The sequence below is a fragment of the Phalaenopsis equestris genome, unplaced genomic scaffold (genome assembly GCF_001263595.1).
Source record: "Phalaenopsis equestris unplaced genomic scaffold, ASM126359v1 Scaffold000873, whole genome shotgun sequence".
Classification (NCBI taxonomy): domain Eukaryota; kingdom Viridiplantae; phylum Streptophyta; class Magnoliopsida; order Asparagales; family Orchidaceae; genus Phalaenopsis; species Phalaenopsis equestris.
In genome coordinates, this window is record NW_018165313.1 from 1,006,448 (window position 1) to 1,019,987 (window position 13,540).

General features: G+C 39.7%; 1 protein-coding gene across 1 annotated transcript in view; it reads right to left on the reverse strand.

Annotated features, from left to right (window-relative positions):
- Positions 1-938: 938 nt before the first annotated feature.
- The window catches only part of LOC110032031 (lariat debranching enzyme), a 50,094-nt gene continuing 37,492 nt past the window's right edge, over positions 939-13,540 (reverse strand). The window contains exon 10 of the mRNA XM_020735534.1: positions 939-1,139. Coding sequence (XP_020591193.1) covers positions 1,030-1,139 — 110 coding nt within the window. The 3' untranslated portion in view covers positions 939-1,029. The remainder of the gene's footprint in view (positions 1,140-13,540) is intronic.

Consider the following 13,540-nt stretch of genomic DNA (forward strand, 5'->3'; position numbering starts at 1 on the left):
TATTCATTGTACAAATATTTTAAAATAAATTTCATGATCATAAAACTCATTCGAATTAAATTTACCACAAGTTATCAAAATTTACTGCAAGCCCATGGAACTGAACTGAATGAAACTAAGAAACCAGTATTGTGAAGCAGATGAGATTTTTGATGTAAAAGTTCCCAGTACCTTGAAACCGGCCCTATCAGTGCGTATGATTCACTCCTAAGATCATAACTTCATTAAGCATTTCTAATGCTGGAGACAAAGATGAGTAGAGATGTGCATACCAAACAAAAGGCCAAGATTTATACTCGAAGTATAGGATCATCTGAGGCATGTGACCAGAAGCAGAATATTCTAAATATATTCGAAAAGAGCACAAGTCGGCACCCGAGTTTGATCAATTCACCAAGGTAACTCCGCATATGCCGTTTGCCAAAGAAATTGAGTTGAGTTCAGCTAATCCAATCAAGTAGAATAATAACACTTTGGTCTAATTATCAAACAACTCACGCAGTCTAACTCAGCAAATTCTTCTAATAAGTCAATTTGATAAGACAGATGGACTATCAATTCATTCTACAACCTCATGATATCATCACCTATATCAACAGTTATAGTACTGTATTTTTTTATAAATTAATATATTTATTTTAATGTAGCCATCTATGTAACCCTTTCTAGGTGTAGCTAATCCAAACCAATATAAACATATATTGTAACTCACTTCTCTACTCTTTTACAAGCTCTGCCAATCCAAACCAATATAAACATATTTTGTAAGTCATCTGCTCTATACTTTTTTATTTTACTAGCTCTGCCTAAGTGGTGTGAAACCACTAACAATTTAAGATCCAACAAGATGAATGCTACAGTGTGTAAAATTTATACTTCTAAATATTGAACAGAAAAAAATATAATAAAAAATGAAGAAAAATCTCCAATTAGCTGTTTGTTAATTGTTTTACAAATAAAAACTTCCCAATCCAGTTAAAAGATCATAGTTTTGCAAGGAAACACACGCTGCTGTATAGAAATTGAACACTAAAATTCATCATTACCACATGCGGCAAGCTCTTCAAGTTCATCCACATCATCTCCATGAACATCATCTTCCCCTTCTTCAACATCTAAGTTTTTCTGACTGTGAATACCTACAGGTGAAAATAAAATTTCAGCATCTTCCCATATTATTTCGTTTCATATACGTAATTTGAAGATAGGAAATGAAATGTGGGAGTTAAAACTCACCAAGCAATCCTTGATTAACGCATATATATCTGGAGTTAGAAAATCAGTTGTTGAAAAGTTTTTTTTGCAAACAAAGTCTGTTTTATTTAACAAAGTTACTAATCAAAAGCCCAGTAGATTTTCTAATTTATTGTTACACAAACGACCTCAATCATTTATTCATACCAGGCTTTGGCCGCATGGTTGCAGCCCGTTCAGGAGGAAGCAACCTTTGAGTTCTCCCTGACAGGCCAATAAAGGGACCACTGTTGGTATTCAGTAAAGAATTGCTGGTGGCCAAGAGGATATCAACAGGCTTCAAGAAGATGAGGTTTCAGGGAGAGCAATAGGTGCAATAACCCGACGGGTCTCTTGATACAAACGTGAGGAAATTAGTGATAACTTCCACAATTCTTTGATATAATGGAAATAGCTCTCTATGCCATTGTGTATATTGATTACATGACTAAACACATGAATTCCTGTCTATTAATTTTGATATTTTCCTAGCCAATTTATTTCCAATGCATTTGTTTCATTATTGCTCTCACAAATGCTCTTTTCCCTAAGAACTTGCATCAGATCTGAGTATTGAGGTCATTAAGGATTAGTGAGAGCAATGATAATCAAGGTTGAGAAGGTGAGTTACAAAAAAAAAAAAAAAAGTGAAAATAGTCCCTTGACACTTTGCAGATGTGTCATTTTAGTCCCAGAGCTTATAAAAATACAAATTTAGTTCCCAAAATTTCTTTTATATGTGCTCAAATACCATGAAAGATTATTTCAGTCCCAATTTAAAGAGTCTGGGGACTAATTTGACACCTTATAGGCTCTGTGACTAAAACTACCTCATGAAAATAGTGAGATGACTATTTTGGCACTTCACTCGTTACAACAAGTCTAGCAACATGATTTTGGGTACTGGGAGATGTAGATCAAGGATCGCCTATATATATCAGAAAAAGCTCTCTTTAACGCTCCCCTAGGGATGAAGCTAACAATCATAAGCAAAACTGTTGGTGATATCTTGAATAGACAAACATGAAGAATTGAAAGTCTGATATTATAAACGGCCTTTAATATATTACATGAAAAAATCACATAGTTAACATGAAGAAAGCTTTCAACAATGAATAAGGTATCTCTAATGGAAAGCATTTCTATCTCATCATAGAGGGAGACAGTTATAGACAAAAGTATATAAAATAGTTTGGTATGATAAAACAACAGTTAAGCTAAAAGTTGATACCAACTTCAATGATAAAGTCCGTGCATTGAGTTTGTTGCCATCTCCCCAAATAAAATGAGGTCTAGAGGTTGAGCCCACTTTCACAAGAAAAGGCTATCCAATAACAACACAATATTTTCAATTGAAAAGGCTACTCATAACAACATATTATTGAGATCACGTAAGGAGGGTATCAATGAAGATCTATGATATCGGAGTTAAACCAAATAATGACGCATGACACAATTTTATGACTGACCTAAAATAAGGTTAACATGAAAACTCAAAATAAAAAAAGACAAAAAACAAAACAAAAGCACACAATAAAGGATTACAACTAAGGACTCAACAAAGAAGACAACCGTTTGATGAGGAGGGAGTCCGAAGAGAGGAGGCTGGATTGACGGCTGCGATGAAGGCCAGAGAGGTGGGGCTGTTGTGGACGAAGTAGGACAGCAGATTGGCGATGGTAACGGCATCGAACTGCAGCTGAAGAGGAGCAGAAACGTCGTCGGAGGCTAGATTGGAGACTGCGCTGAAGGCCGAAGAGGTGGTGCTGCCGTGGAAGAAGTAAGACAGCTGGTTAGCAATAGTAACGACGTCGAACAGCAGCAGGAGAGAAGCAAGAGGTGTTGGAGGGTGTGGCCTGTAGGGAAGCTGCAGGAGGAGGTGACCGGTGGAGCTGGAAGGAGGGCAGCAGGGGTTGTTGGATGTCAGGATGTTGAAAGGAGCAGCAGAGGCGGCTGCGGTAGCTAGGTTCTGAAATGGCAGCAGAGAAACGAAAGCATGGTAAGATAAATGCCTAAACTGGGAATAGATACAGCCAGAGCACCACTTGAACCCTTCGAGAGAATCACCACCTCAGACGAGAGACGGCCGGAGCACTACCTCGACGTCGGATACAACCCTCAAAGAGAAAATACCAAGGCTAAAACCTGAATTCATATATCAAAAATAAGACCCCTAACTCTATAGACATCAACTCCTATTTATAAAGAGACTTGACCAAATTAGGAAACACTAAAATAAGAAGGAGAATAAAATCACATTACAAAATTTAGGAAAGACTTTTAAAATAAGGAGGGAGAATAAAATCATATTTCAGATTTAAGAAAATGATTTTAAATTATGAATGAGAATAAAAATAAAATTTTTGTTTTAAGAAATGATTTAAAATTAGAAAAGAGAATAAAAATTAGATTTCAGTTTTAGGAAAGGTTTTAAAAAAGAAAAGTGCAGGTAAAGAAAATAATAAAATAAGAAAATAAGAAAATAAGGAAATGAAGGAAAAAGGAAAAGGAGGGAAGAAAGAAATGAGTGAAGAGGTAGGAGGGGGCAGCAACCCCCCTTCCTTGAGAACCGGTAGGTCTTCACCCAAACCCCACATCAGTCTCCCGGGGTTTGGGGAGCTTAGATCTCACCTGTCAAAGCTTACGGTCCCTTATCTTTAATCATGGCATTACCTGAATCTCACTGTCGATAGTACTGCCTCCCAAGGTACTTGTGAGCGCACCTCCATCTCGGTCCAATCTCCTGGGACTAAAATCACTTGCATGCTGGTAGAGAATCGATTGTCACTAAAACCAGTCCCGCTACTCTCCTGGTAAAGGCTCATGTCTCCTCGAGTGCTACCGACGGAAGTAGAATGAGGCATTTGTTGTCCTTGGTGAAGGAATACGTGTTTCTGTATCCATCGTACTGAATCTTCTGGTCAAATTGTCCTTGGTGAAGGAATACGTGTTTCTGTATCCATGGGACCACATCACACCATACATAGTCCTGCAGCTGACTCTCTATTGAAAACTCTAATAGGCCATGTCAGTCGATGCCGTCCCTATTTTTCTTCAGCCACGTCAATGAATATGGTTGGGAATGCCTCTGAGTCGTGAGTCCCAGTTACTCTACCATCTGAGTCGATATCACATCCTTACTACTACCGTTGTCGATGATTAAACTGCATACTTTTTTGTTCATCGTGCGACGGGTGTAGAAAATATTGTATCGAAGCTACTGCGGATTACTCGTGTCCTCAGTCTATCGAATCACAAGTGCTTCTCCATCATCTTGTGGAAGCTGATGCTCCTCACCCTGTTCCTCAGTTTCCTGCTCCTCGCTAATCTCTTACACGACTAAAAGTTACAACTCTTCTCGTCGGGCAGCTGGAGGCTATGTGCCCAAATTCATGGCATTTGGAGACTTTTCTAATGGACACTATAGTTTGCTTCTTCTCATTGGGGGTGGCTCTATTCGTATCTGAACCAATTTCCACAACTCTCTGCGGCGTGCTCCTACTGGTGTCTCCAACTGTGGGTGGCTGCTTGGCAGGTGGTGGCTGCTTGGCAGGTGGTGGCTGTCGGCTTTGCTTTTGTTGTCTTTCCACTTTCAATGCTAGTATTTGGGCATCCCCGAGTGTCCAGTACGACTGCAGCTGCATCACATTATTAATAGTAGGCTTCAAACCCCCAACATATCTGACTACTGTATTCTCCTCAGGCTCTATTCAACCATAAGTGGTCGAACTAAGCTGTAAAATCCTCCACTGAAAGGTCATTCTGCTGTAGATTGCGGAGTTTCAAAAACATGAATTGGAGGTAATGAGTCGTCAGTATGGTTTTCTTCATCATCTCCCATTCGATGATTTTTTCGCTGCCTTCTCGCCTCCTCTGTCGCTATACATTCTCCCACCATATGGAGACACTTTCTTCAATTTGATAGTAGCTAATTTGACCTGATTCTCTTCGAGGGCCTCTTTGTATTAGAAGATCCGCTCAACTGCCTGTAGCCATTCAATAAATCGGATCCATGCTCCCCTCAAACTAACTCGAACAAATCTATCTTGATCTCGTGGTCTTAGTGCCCTCTAAATGACATCTCTTCTTGGAAAGTTTCCTTGTGTGAGGAATGCAGGTATCCCTCTTTAGGCCTCCTCTGATGTTGAATTCCGAAAAGCCATGGTCTATCTTCTTCATCGCTGAAATTATCCCATTGGAAGGGATTGAGATCCTTGTCTCTCTCCCCTTCGAATCTCTAGGTCTCGGTCGAAGGTAACTTCTTCCCGTGTCATCTCTTCAATCTCTGCAATTTTTTGTTGGAGACAACAAAGTTATGCCTGTATGTCTTCCCGGGTAGGCTTGGGCATATTTCTCCTTGGCGGTATGTTTGATGATTTGAGACATGTGAAAAGAAAAAAAGAATGAACAAAGAAAGAAGAGAAAAAAACATAAACGAAAAAAAAAAAATTGGTGTGGTGGATTGGGTAAGGGCGGATGTTAGGAACCCTGAAATGAGACTGGGGTTGGGCTAGCTATAATACCAAATGATACTGGAGTTAACCCAAACCGCGATGCAGGACACAATTTTATTACTGACATAAAACGAGGTTACAATGAAGACTCGAAATAACGAAAGACAACATACAAAACAAAGCACAAAACAAAGAATTACAACTAATGACTCAAAAAAAAAGACAACTGCTTGATGAGGAGGGAGTCTGGCGAGGTAAGGCTGGATTGGCGGCTGCGATGAAGGCCGAAGAGGTGGTGCTGTTGTAGAAGTAGGACAACAGATTGGTGATGGTAACAGCGTCGAACCGCAACTGGAGAGGAGCAAGAAAGACGTCAGAGGTTGGATTGGCGACTGTGGTGAAGGCTTGAGAGATAGGGCTGCTCTGGAAGAAGTAGGACAACAGGTTGGCGCTTGAACGGGCAGACAGAAGGTGTGACCTGCAGGGAAGCTACAGGAGAAGGTGACCAGTGGAGCTGGAATTAGGGCAACAGGTGTTGCTAGCTGCCAGGAAGCTGGAAGGAGCAGCAGGGGGAGCTGCGGTGGCTGGATTCTGATTTGACAGCAAGGAAACAGATGCATGGTAAGATAAATGCATCGGCGGGGTCAAGATACAACTGGAGCACCACCTCGGACGAGGTACAACCGAAGCACTACCTCGACGTCACATACAACCCTCAAAGGGAAAATACCAATGCTAATACATGAATTCAGATATAAAAAACAAGACCTCTAACTCTAGACAGATCAACTCGTATTTATATAGAGACTTGACCCAATTGGGAAACACTAAAATAAGGAGAATAAAATCAAATTTTAGATTTTAGTAACGAGTTTTAAAATAAGGAAGGAGAATAAAATCAGATTTTAGATTTAAGGAAAGGATTTAAAATTATGAAGGAGAATAAAAATTAGATTTCAGTTTTAAAGAAAGGATTTAAAATTAGGAAGGAGAAAAAACAATCAAATTTTAGTTTTATGAAAGGTTTTAAAATAGTAAAACGCTCGGAATAAAAATAAGAAAAGAAGGAAAAGAAGAAAAGAGTAAATGAGGAAAAAGGGAAAGGAGGGAAAAAGAAAAAAGGAGGGGGTGGCAGCCCCCCTTCCTTGAGGACCTGCCAGTTAGGGGTGTAAACGAACCGAACACGAACGAATAGTGCTCGTGTTCGTGTTCGGTTCGTTTGAAATATAGTTTGTTTGAAATAGACTCGTGTTCGAAATTGTTCGTGAAATGTCTGTTCGTGTTCGATTCGATTTGTTCGAATCGTTCAAAATGCTTGAAATGTTTGAAATTGTTCGAAATTGTTCGAATTGTTCAACTGTCTATTAAAGCAGCGCAGCTATAATCCTCCCTTTCATCACAGTAACATATATAATGTAAATTCTATGAAAATAAAAATGAAGAATGATAGATTTATTTGCATATATACAGATCTAAGATCCATAACTTCAAATGACCAAAAACTCTTAGATACGTATAGATATCAAAAAATCTTAAATCTAATATATGTATCAAAGCATTATAACCTGCAAATTTCAACTGCCCATAAACCAATAACTCAATATACCTTGCAATGTCATGAGTCATGACTATTCCCTCAACTTGTACGTTGCTATTATCAAACTATTGACACATGGAATCATGGATTACGCTCAAATGCACATAAAATAAACCCTTTGTGATTCCCATGAGGTTTATTTTCAAACCTCCTTGCATTAAGAGCGAAGAAAGGTTACTCTGTGCAAAAACCAACATTCTCACTCCAAAAAGCTTCAAAAATTAGGTTTTAGTAAACAAAAACTAAAATAAATTTAAGAAATTTTTAAGGTGAGAGGCAAACCTGAAGATAAATAAGAAATATCAAAGAAAATATGCTCCAAGATGACACCTCAGTAGCCTTACAACCAACCAAGCAAATGAACAATAATACCGAGCAGGCAAACCAACTTCAGCTCGAAGATAGATAGAAGTTGAGATTGGAGAATGAACATAAAAGACAAACCCTAAACTCTCTGTTGACCTAGCTTTCGGTCGAGGTGTAGTTTTCCCCTCCTTAGTAGCCTAGGATCTAGCCGTAGGACCTTTATGTCATGTCGACTACTCCTAGAAAACTACGACTCTTAGAAAACTAGTGAAGGAGCCCTCCCCCTTAGCAATTTTGAACTTCTCTTCGCTCGACTTGACATTCCATATAGTAGTTTTGACCGCTATTGCTTAGCAGGTAAGTCTAATCCGAAGGAACTCAGAGAGTATTCCTATAGGACTGTCGGCCTTAGGATTGACTGTACTCGTTGATTTGGCGCCGTCGTCCTCTGCACCGTCCTGTTTGATTGAACTCATACCGGAATTTTGATAGAATTCAGACCGCGACGCATTTTTGACCCGATCAACGATGAGGTTGCCCGAACGACTCCGGATGACGAAACAGACTGTGTCGATGTGTCGGGAACATCGATTTTGCCTAGGGGGGACGTTCATTTCATTGCGACGGCGCGTCTTGGGGAAAATACATATTTAAATGTTAATTATAATAATAAATAATATATTATTATTATTATTATTATTATTATTATTATAATTAATAACTTATATTAAAGTCCTTAACCTAAATCCATCTCCCTCGCCTCATTCTCTCGAACCCGTGGGCCTGCCTTAGCCCTAGGTTGGCTCGTTCGGTTGCCCAGCCCGCTCCTTCGTAACCCACTCCTTTATGTCGTTGGAGTCTCGCTCCCGTGCTCGTTCCTCTCGCACGCGAGACAATCTCGCAGACGACCCATCCCTTATCATTGTTGAATTGTTGAGGATCCTATCCTCTGCGAGGATCGTATCCTCTGTTCTCGACTGTCTTTGCCGCAAAGCGTGGCCTCTGCGAGGATCCTATCCTCTGCGCTTGATCCCTTTGTCGTATCTTCTTAATCATTTTTCTCCTTCTTTATTAAAAGCTCAGTTTTGTAGCCTTGGAGAAAAAAAAAAGAAAAAAAAAATTCTAAGGAAGGAAACCCTGTCATTTTTTTTTCTCACTCACTTCTTTGATTTTCTGGTGCTTGAATTGGTTTCCTCTTACTGTTGGAAGAGGAATTGATGTTGGGGACTGCCTTTAAAGTTCCTGTGTTACTTTCTTTTTGCTTCGAGGAGGTACTTTTTCCCCTTTTGGCCTTGCCTCTTTTCGGTTTTGTTCTCTACTGAGTCTCTGTTAGCTTGGTGCAATGGATAATGTGGCATGTTAGCTTAGTGTTGCACTTATATTTTAGAAAGGCATTGCCGGTCAACTTTTCGATTGATTTGAAAATATGAATATAAAAATAATTTTTGAAATTTAATTTAATATAATAGATATATAGTTTGAGTTTTAAAACTAATATGTTTTAATTTTTGAAAAATGAGACCAAATAAATCTCATTAGTCCAATAGCTTGCATAATCGTGTCCGATACCACGAATACTACACCCTTCCGAAAGATAAGTGTAGATCTCGGCGATAGACCCAATCCTGCAAACTAAGAGATTTGTGACATCTGTTTGATCTCCGAAACTTTTATGTATGACCGACAAGTTCCCCTATTTAATACAAAGATTAAATAGAGTTTATTTTACCTGAGTTCCAAGTTCCCTATAGAGGCAAGCCCCTATAGTTAATTATATCTCAAATGATTGGGGTCACTTGAGAAAACTTTCGATAATGATCAGTGGTTCTAGTCTTCAAGATTTCAAAGTTTAGGTTTTCAAGGTAGGACGTGGAAAAACAAGTGGGAATGACTCAAGTAGGAATAGTTCTTTCAGGAGTTCAATGGACTTAAATGGTAGGGGATGTCACAGATCCTGAGGAGAACCCTCAGTGACTTCCCAAACCATCCTACTGTGTGGCTGCATTTTAGAGAAGATGTTATTTGAATGTTTAATCCTGCCAATTTTATTATTTGGAACTTACATTTGCATAATACCCAATTATGCAAATAACCCACAGAGATAAGAGGGTTTACGTCGTGTCACACGACAACCTCGGAACCTAAGGTAGGAGATACCATTCTTAATAATTTCACTTCGTATCCCTCGTTTAAGCACACATAATCAATGTCGTCATCGCCCTCGTCACTTAGATCCTAGACTCATCCTAGTCCGATGATCCATATGTGGCGTTAACAAATTTCCCCAATTGCCAGGAGGATTTGAGTGTAATATTCAAGCTCAAATCCCGATGCACTGAGTTTTATTGTAGGTTAATTCATTGAGGGAATTTCACTGTTGATTTAATTAAGGAAGCATAAACTACATCTCGGTGCATCCTGATGTCTAGTGTTTTGATCAGATTGTGAATCAGGGCAAAGTGTCAAGTTTTGTTATTTATTCAAAAATTAGGTGGATGAACGCTCACCTAGGGTGTGCTCTTAAATCTAGGAAGACTATACTGAGAATTAGGTGGATGGGCTCTCACCTAGAGTACTCCTAAAGTCTAGGAAGTTTATGCTGAGAATTAGGTGGTTGGACTCTCACCTAGGGTGCACTCCTAAAATCTAAGAAGCCTATACTGAGGACTATGCAGATAGACTCTCACCTAGTGTGTGTGCCTAAAGTTCTAGGAAACCTACACTGAGGACTAGGTGGATGGGCTCTCACCTAGGGTGTGCTTCTAAAGTGTAGGAAGCCTAAACCGAGAACTAGGTGGATGGGCTCTCACCTAGGGTGTTCTCACCTAGGGTGTGAAGCCTAAACCGAGAACTAGGTGGATGGGCTCTCACCTAGGGTGTGCTTCTAAAGTGTAGGAAGCCTAAACCGAGGACTAGGTGGATGGGCTCTCACCTAGGGTATGCTAGGAAACCTACACTTTAACTACACTTTAACTTATGCTTAAGGTGATTTAAGGTATTCTATAGCTTCCATTTAATTAAATCATCAATCCCCATCTTTATGACTTAACTATTGTGCAAGAGAAACAAAAAGGCCGACCCTACTTCCAAAAGTAGCAAAGCCACAGGACAAAATAGCAAATGAATCGGCCTAAAAACTCTTTCAAAATTGTAACTAAATCGGCCCTAAAAAGAGCGTTTAAATCCATTGAAAGACTGTTTTGATCAACCTAAAATTAGCAACATTTAAAGTTTCCAGATCAATATGTAAATCAGCGCTTAAATGATGTCCAAAACCTTCTTGGAATCAGCCTTATATAGTACTTTAAAACAATCCAAATCAGCACTTCTAAAATCTTCAAACAACACCCATATAAACCCAAGACAACACTTTCAAAACAGCTCTCAAATCAGCCCATTTTAAAAGCTTCAAACAACATTTTAGAGCTCAAAGACAGCGCATAAAACAACTCCAAACGGCATATGTCAAGCCCCAAATAAACGCTCGCGATGACTCCAAAACAGTTGAAATATTGTGTTGTATAAATGCAAAAGTAAAGTTCAAGTGTGAGACATGTAAATTCATGAGAACTGGATGGTACATATGTATACAAGTGAAAAAACGCAATATCAACACCACAATTCATGTAATCTTGTAATAATCTAACATTATGAATATATATAACCAAAGAGATTCATCACTTTTATTACAAGCATTTATGGCATGCAACTACAAGGCAAATGCATGAATGTGAAGTTCCAATTATCATTGGCAAACCCATATATGATTTGTTACGATTTACAATACATCAGCTTGGACAAAGGAATTCGTCAAGAAAATTTTGCATGAATGTCCAAATGAATCTATCAAGACCCATCCCACACAAATATCGAAATAAAAATAGCAAAAATCAAGTGGAATCTATTGTTTTATTTTAGAAGCATCAAACACTTGCATACTTTCATAAGTAAAAGAAAATCATATATAGATTTGTTTTGGGAGAAGTTATACCTTTAGGAGAGCTTTTTCGATCAAGAGGAAATAAAAGGACACCTTGGTTCTGTGTTTTTTAAAATTTGGCCACTGCCCCCTTGCTAACCACGATCCTGATTCGCTGAAAATTCAGTTGGGACGGCAATGGTTTAAGGAAAAATCTGAAGCAGGGGCTGAGAGAGGAGAATAAGGGTTTTGGTCTTCGCAGAGAGGAGTGAGGGCTTCGACGTCCGCAGAAGAGGCGTGGGCTTCGACGTTCGCAGAAGAGGTGAGGGGATTCGGCGTCGGTGGCGGGATCGAGCAGGCGAGGAGGAAGAGGGAGGTTGCTGCTTCGGTGCGGGAGACGGGATCGGAGTAGAGCGGAGGATGGGATCTGCGGCTTCGGTGATGGGTGCGGGAGACGGGATTAAGCAGAGAGGAGGCGAGCGTTTTCAGTGCAGGGAGGAGATGAGCGGGGTTTTCGGCGCAGGAAGGAGCGGGATCGCGCAGAGCAGAGGATGGGGTGCAGGGACGGGATCGAGCAGGCGTCCTTTGATGCCAATGGAGGATCAGGCGAGCAGAATCAAATTAATGAAAGGAGCGGGCTCGAGAGCCGTTACTCAGAAGCGATTGGCGGGGGCTTAATTTGTTTTCTTTTTACAGAGAAGGTTATTTGACAAGTTTATTTGGCATGACATATCTCCTAATTGAATTTCATTAAAGTTTGATTAAATATTTCATTTGCAATTTGAAATTTGAAATTCGAAATTCATGAAATTCAAGTTTGCTTAACTCTTGTTCAGGCTCAAGTCCAGCCTAAATTGAATCCGAGTTGAGTCTGGGCCCGCATCCCTTCTTTGCATCGATTTCTGTGCAATCTGTGTGCGCACGTAACCCCGACAATATGGGTGTCCCTCCTAGCTAAAGTTGACGTTCCGAACGCGTCGGCACGGTCCGTTTCGTCATCCGAGGTCGTCCGAACGAGTTCGCCGACGGGTGAGTCGATTCAAGTCAAAGTCGTGTGTGATGCAGTGAGTGTGTGAAGTGCGTCGTTAGCGAGTAATCGAGTCACAAAGGGTTCACCTAAGTCTGTTTAATCCTATAAGAACTCATTTTCGGGCCTCTGCATGTTGGTCCTTAGCCCTTGCAACTAGAAATTGAGTGCTTGGAACCACTTATGCGAGTTCTTCACAATATGCGAGTTCTTCACACAAAAATGAGTCAAGGAGTGGCTTGAAGTTCTACGGGAGGTGGGCTCCATTGCTAGTCCGCTAGGATGGTCAATAAGAACTCCTAAAGCTAGATCCTAGGTTCTAAGAGTAGAAGACTAAGAACTCACTAAAAATGAGGTCAACAGGCATGTTACTCCAGCGTCTAGAGATGAAAGTATGAGCATGTTATAGGGATTGGAATTGATTACTTGTTTAAAATGGTGGAAATATAGCATGATATAAGTACTTCTCTTTTCTCTACTTGCATGAGATGAAACTATGACATATTTCTATTACTGTGAATAAGAAGCTTGAAACGTGGCTTTGAGACGATGTTAGCTCCTCTTTTCTCTTTTTGTTCAAAAGCAAGTTGGAATAATTGAAAATGTAGCTTTGAGCTGATGTTGGCTCCTCTTGCAAGCATGTTGGGATATGTATTATGAGGCTTTTCATCTATTCTTATTTAGCATGAGATATTGGAGAGTTTATTTGGCCTTTCATGCATGTTTGGGGGCTCGGTTTTGGCTTCTTATGGCTCTTCCTTGCTTAAAATACATGTTATGAGAAGATTTATTTAATTCAACAAGTCTTGTAACTTGTTTTGGTAGTTGGGTTTAGCACCTCATGAGGTATAACTTTGTTTAAACTTCTAGTTGAAGTTGTTTCATGCTTGGGAATATTTAAGTTGGGGGTCTAAATATACTCTCTATATTGTTGCTCTTGTTTAAGACATATGTTGACTATATATCTTAATGTTTCAGAAAGCATGTGAACTGTTCCTTCGATT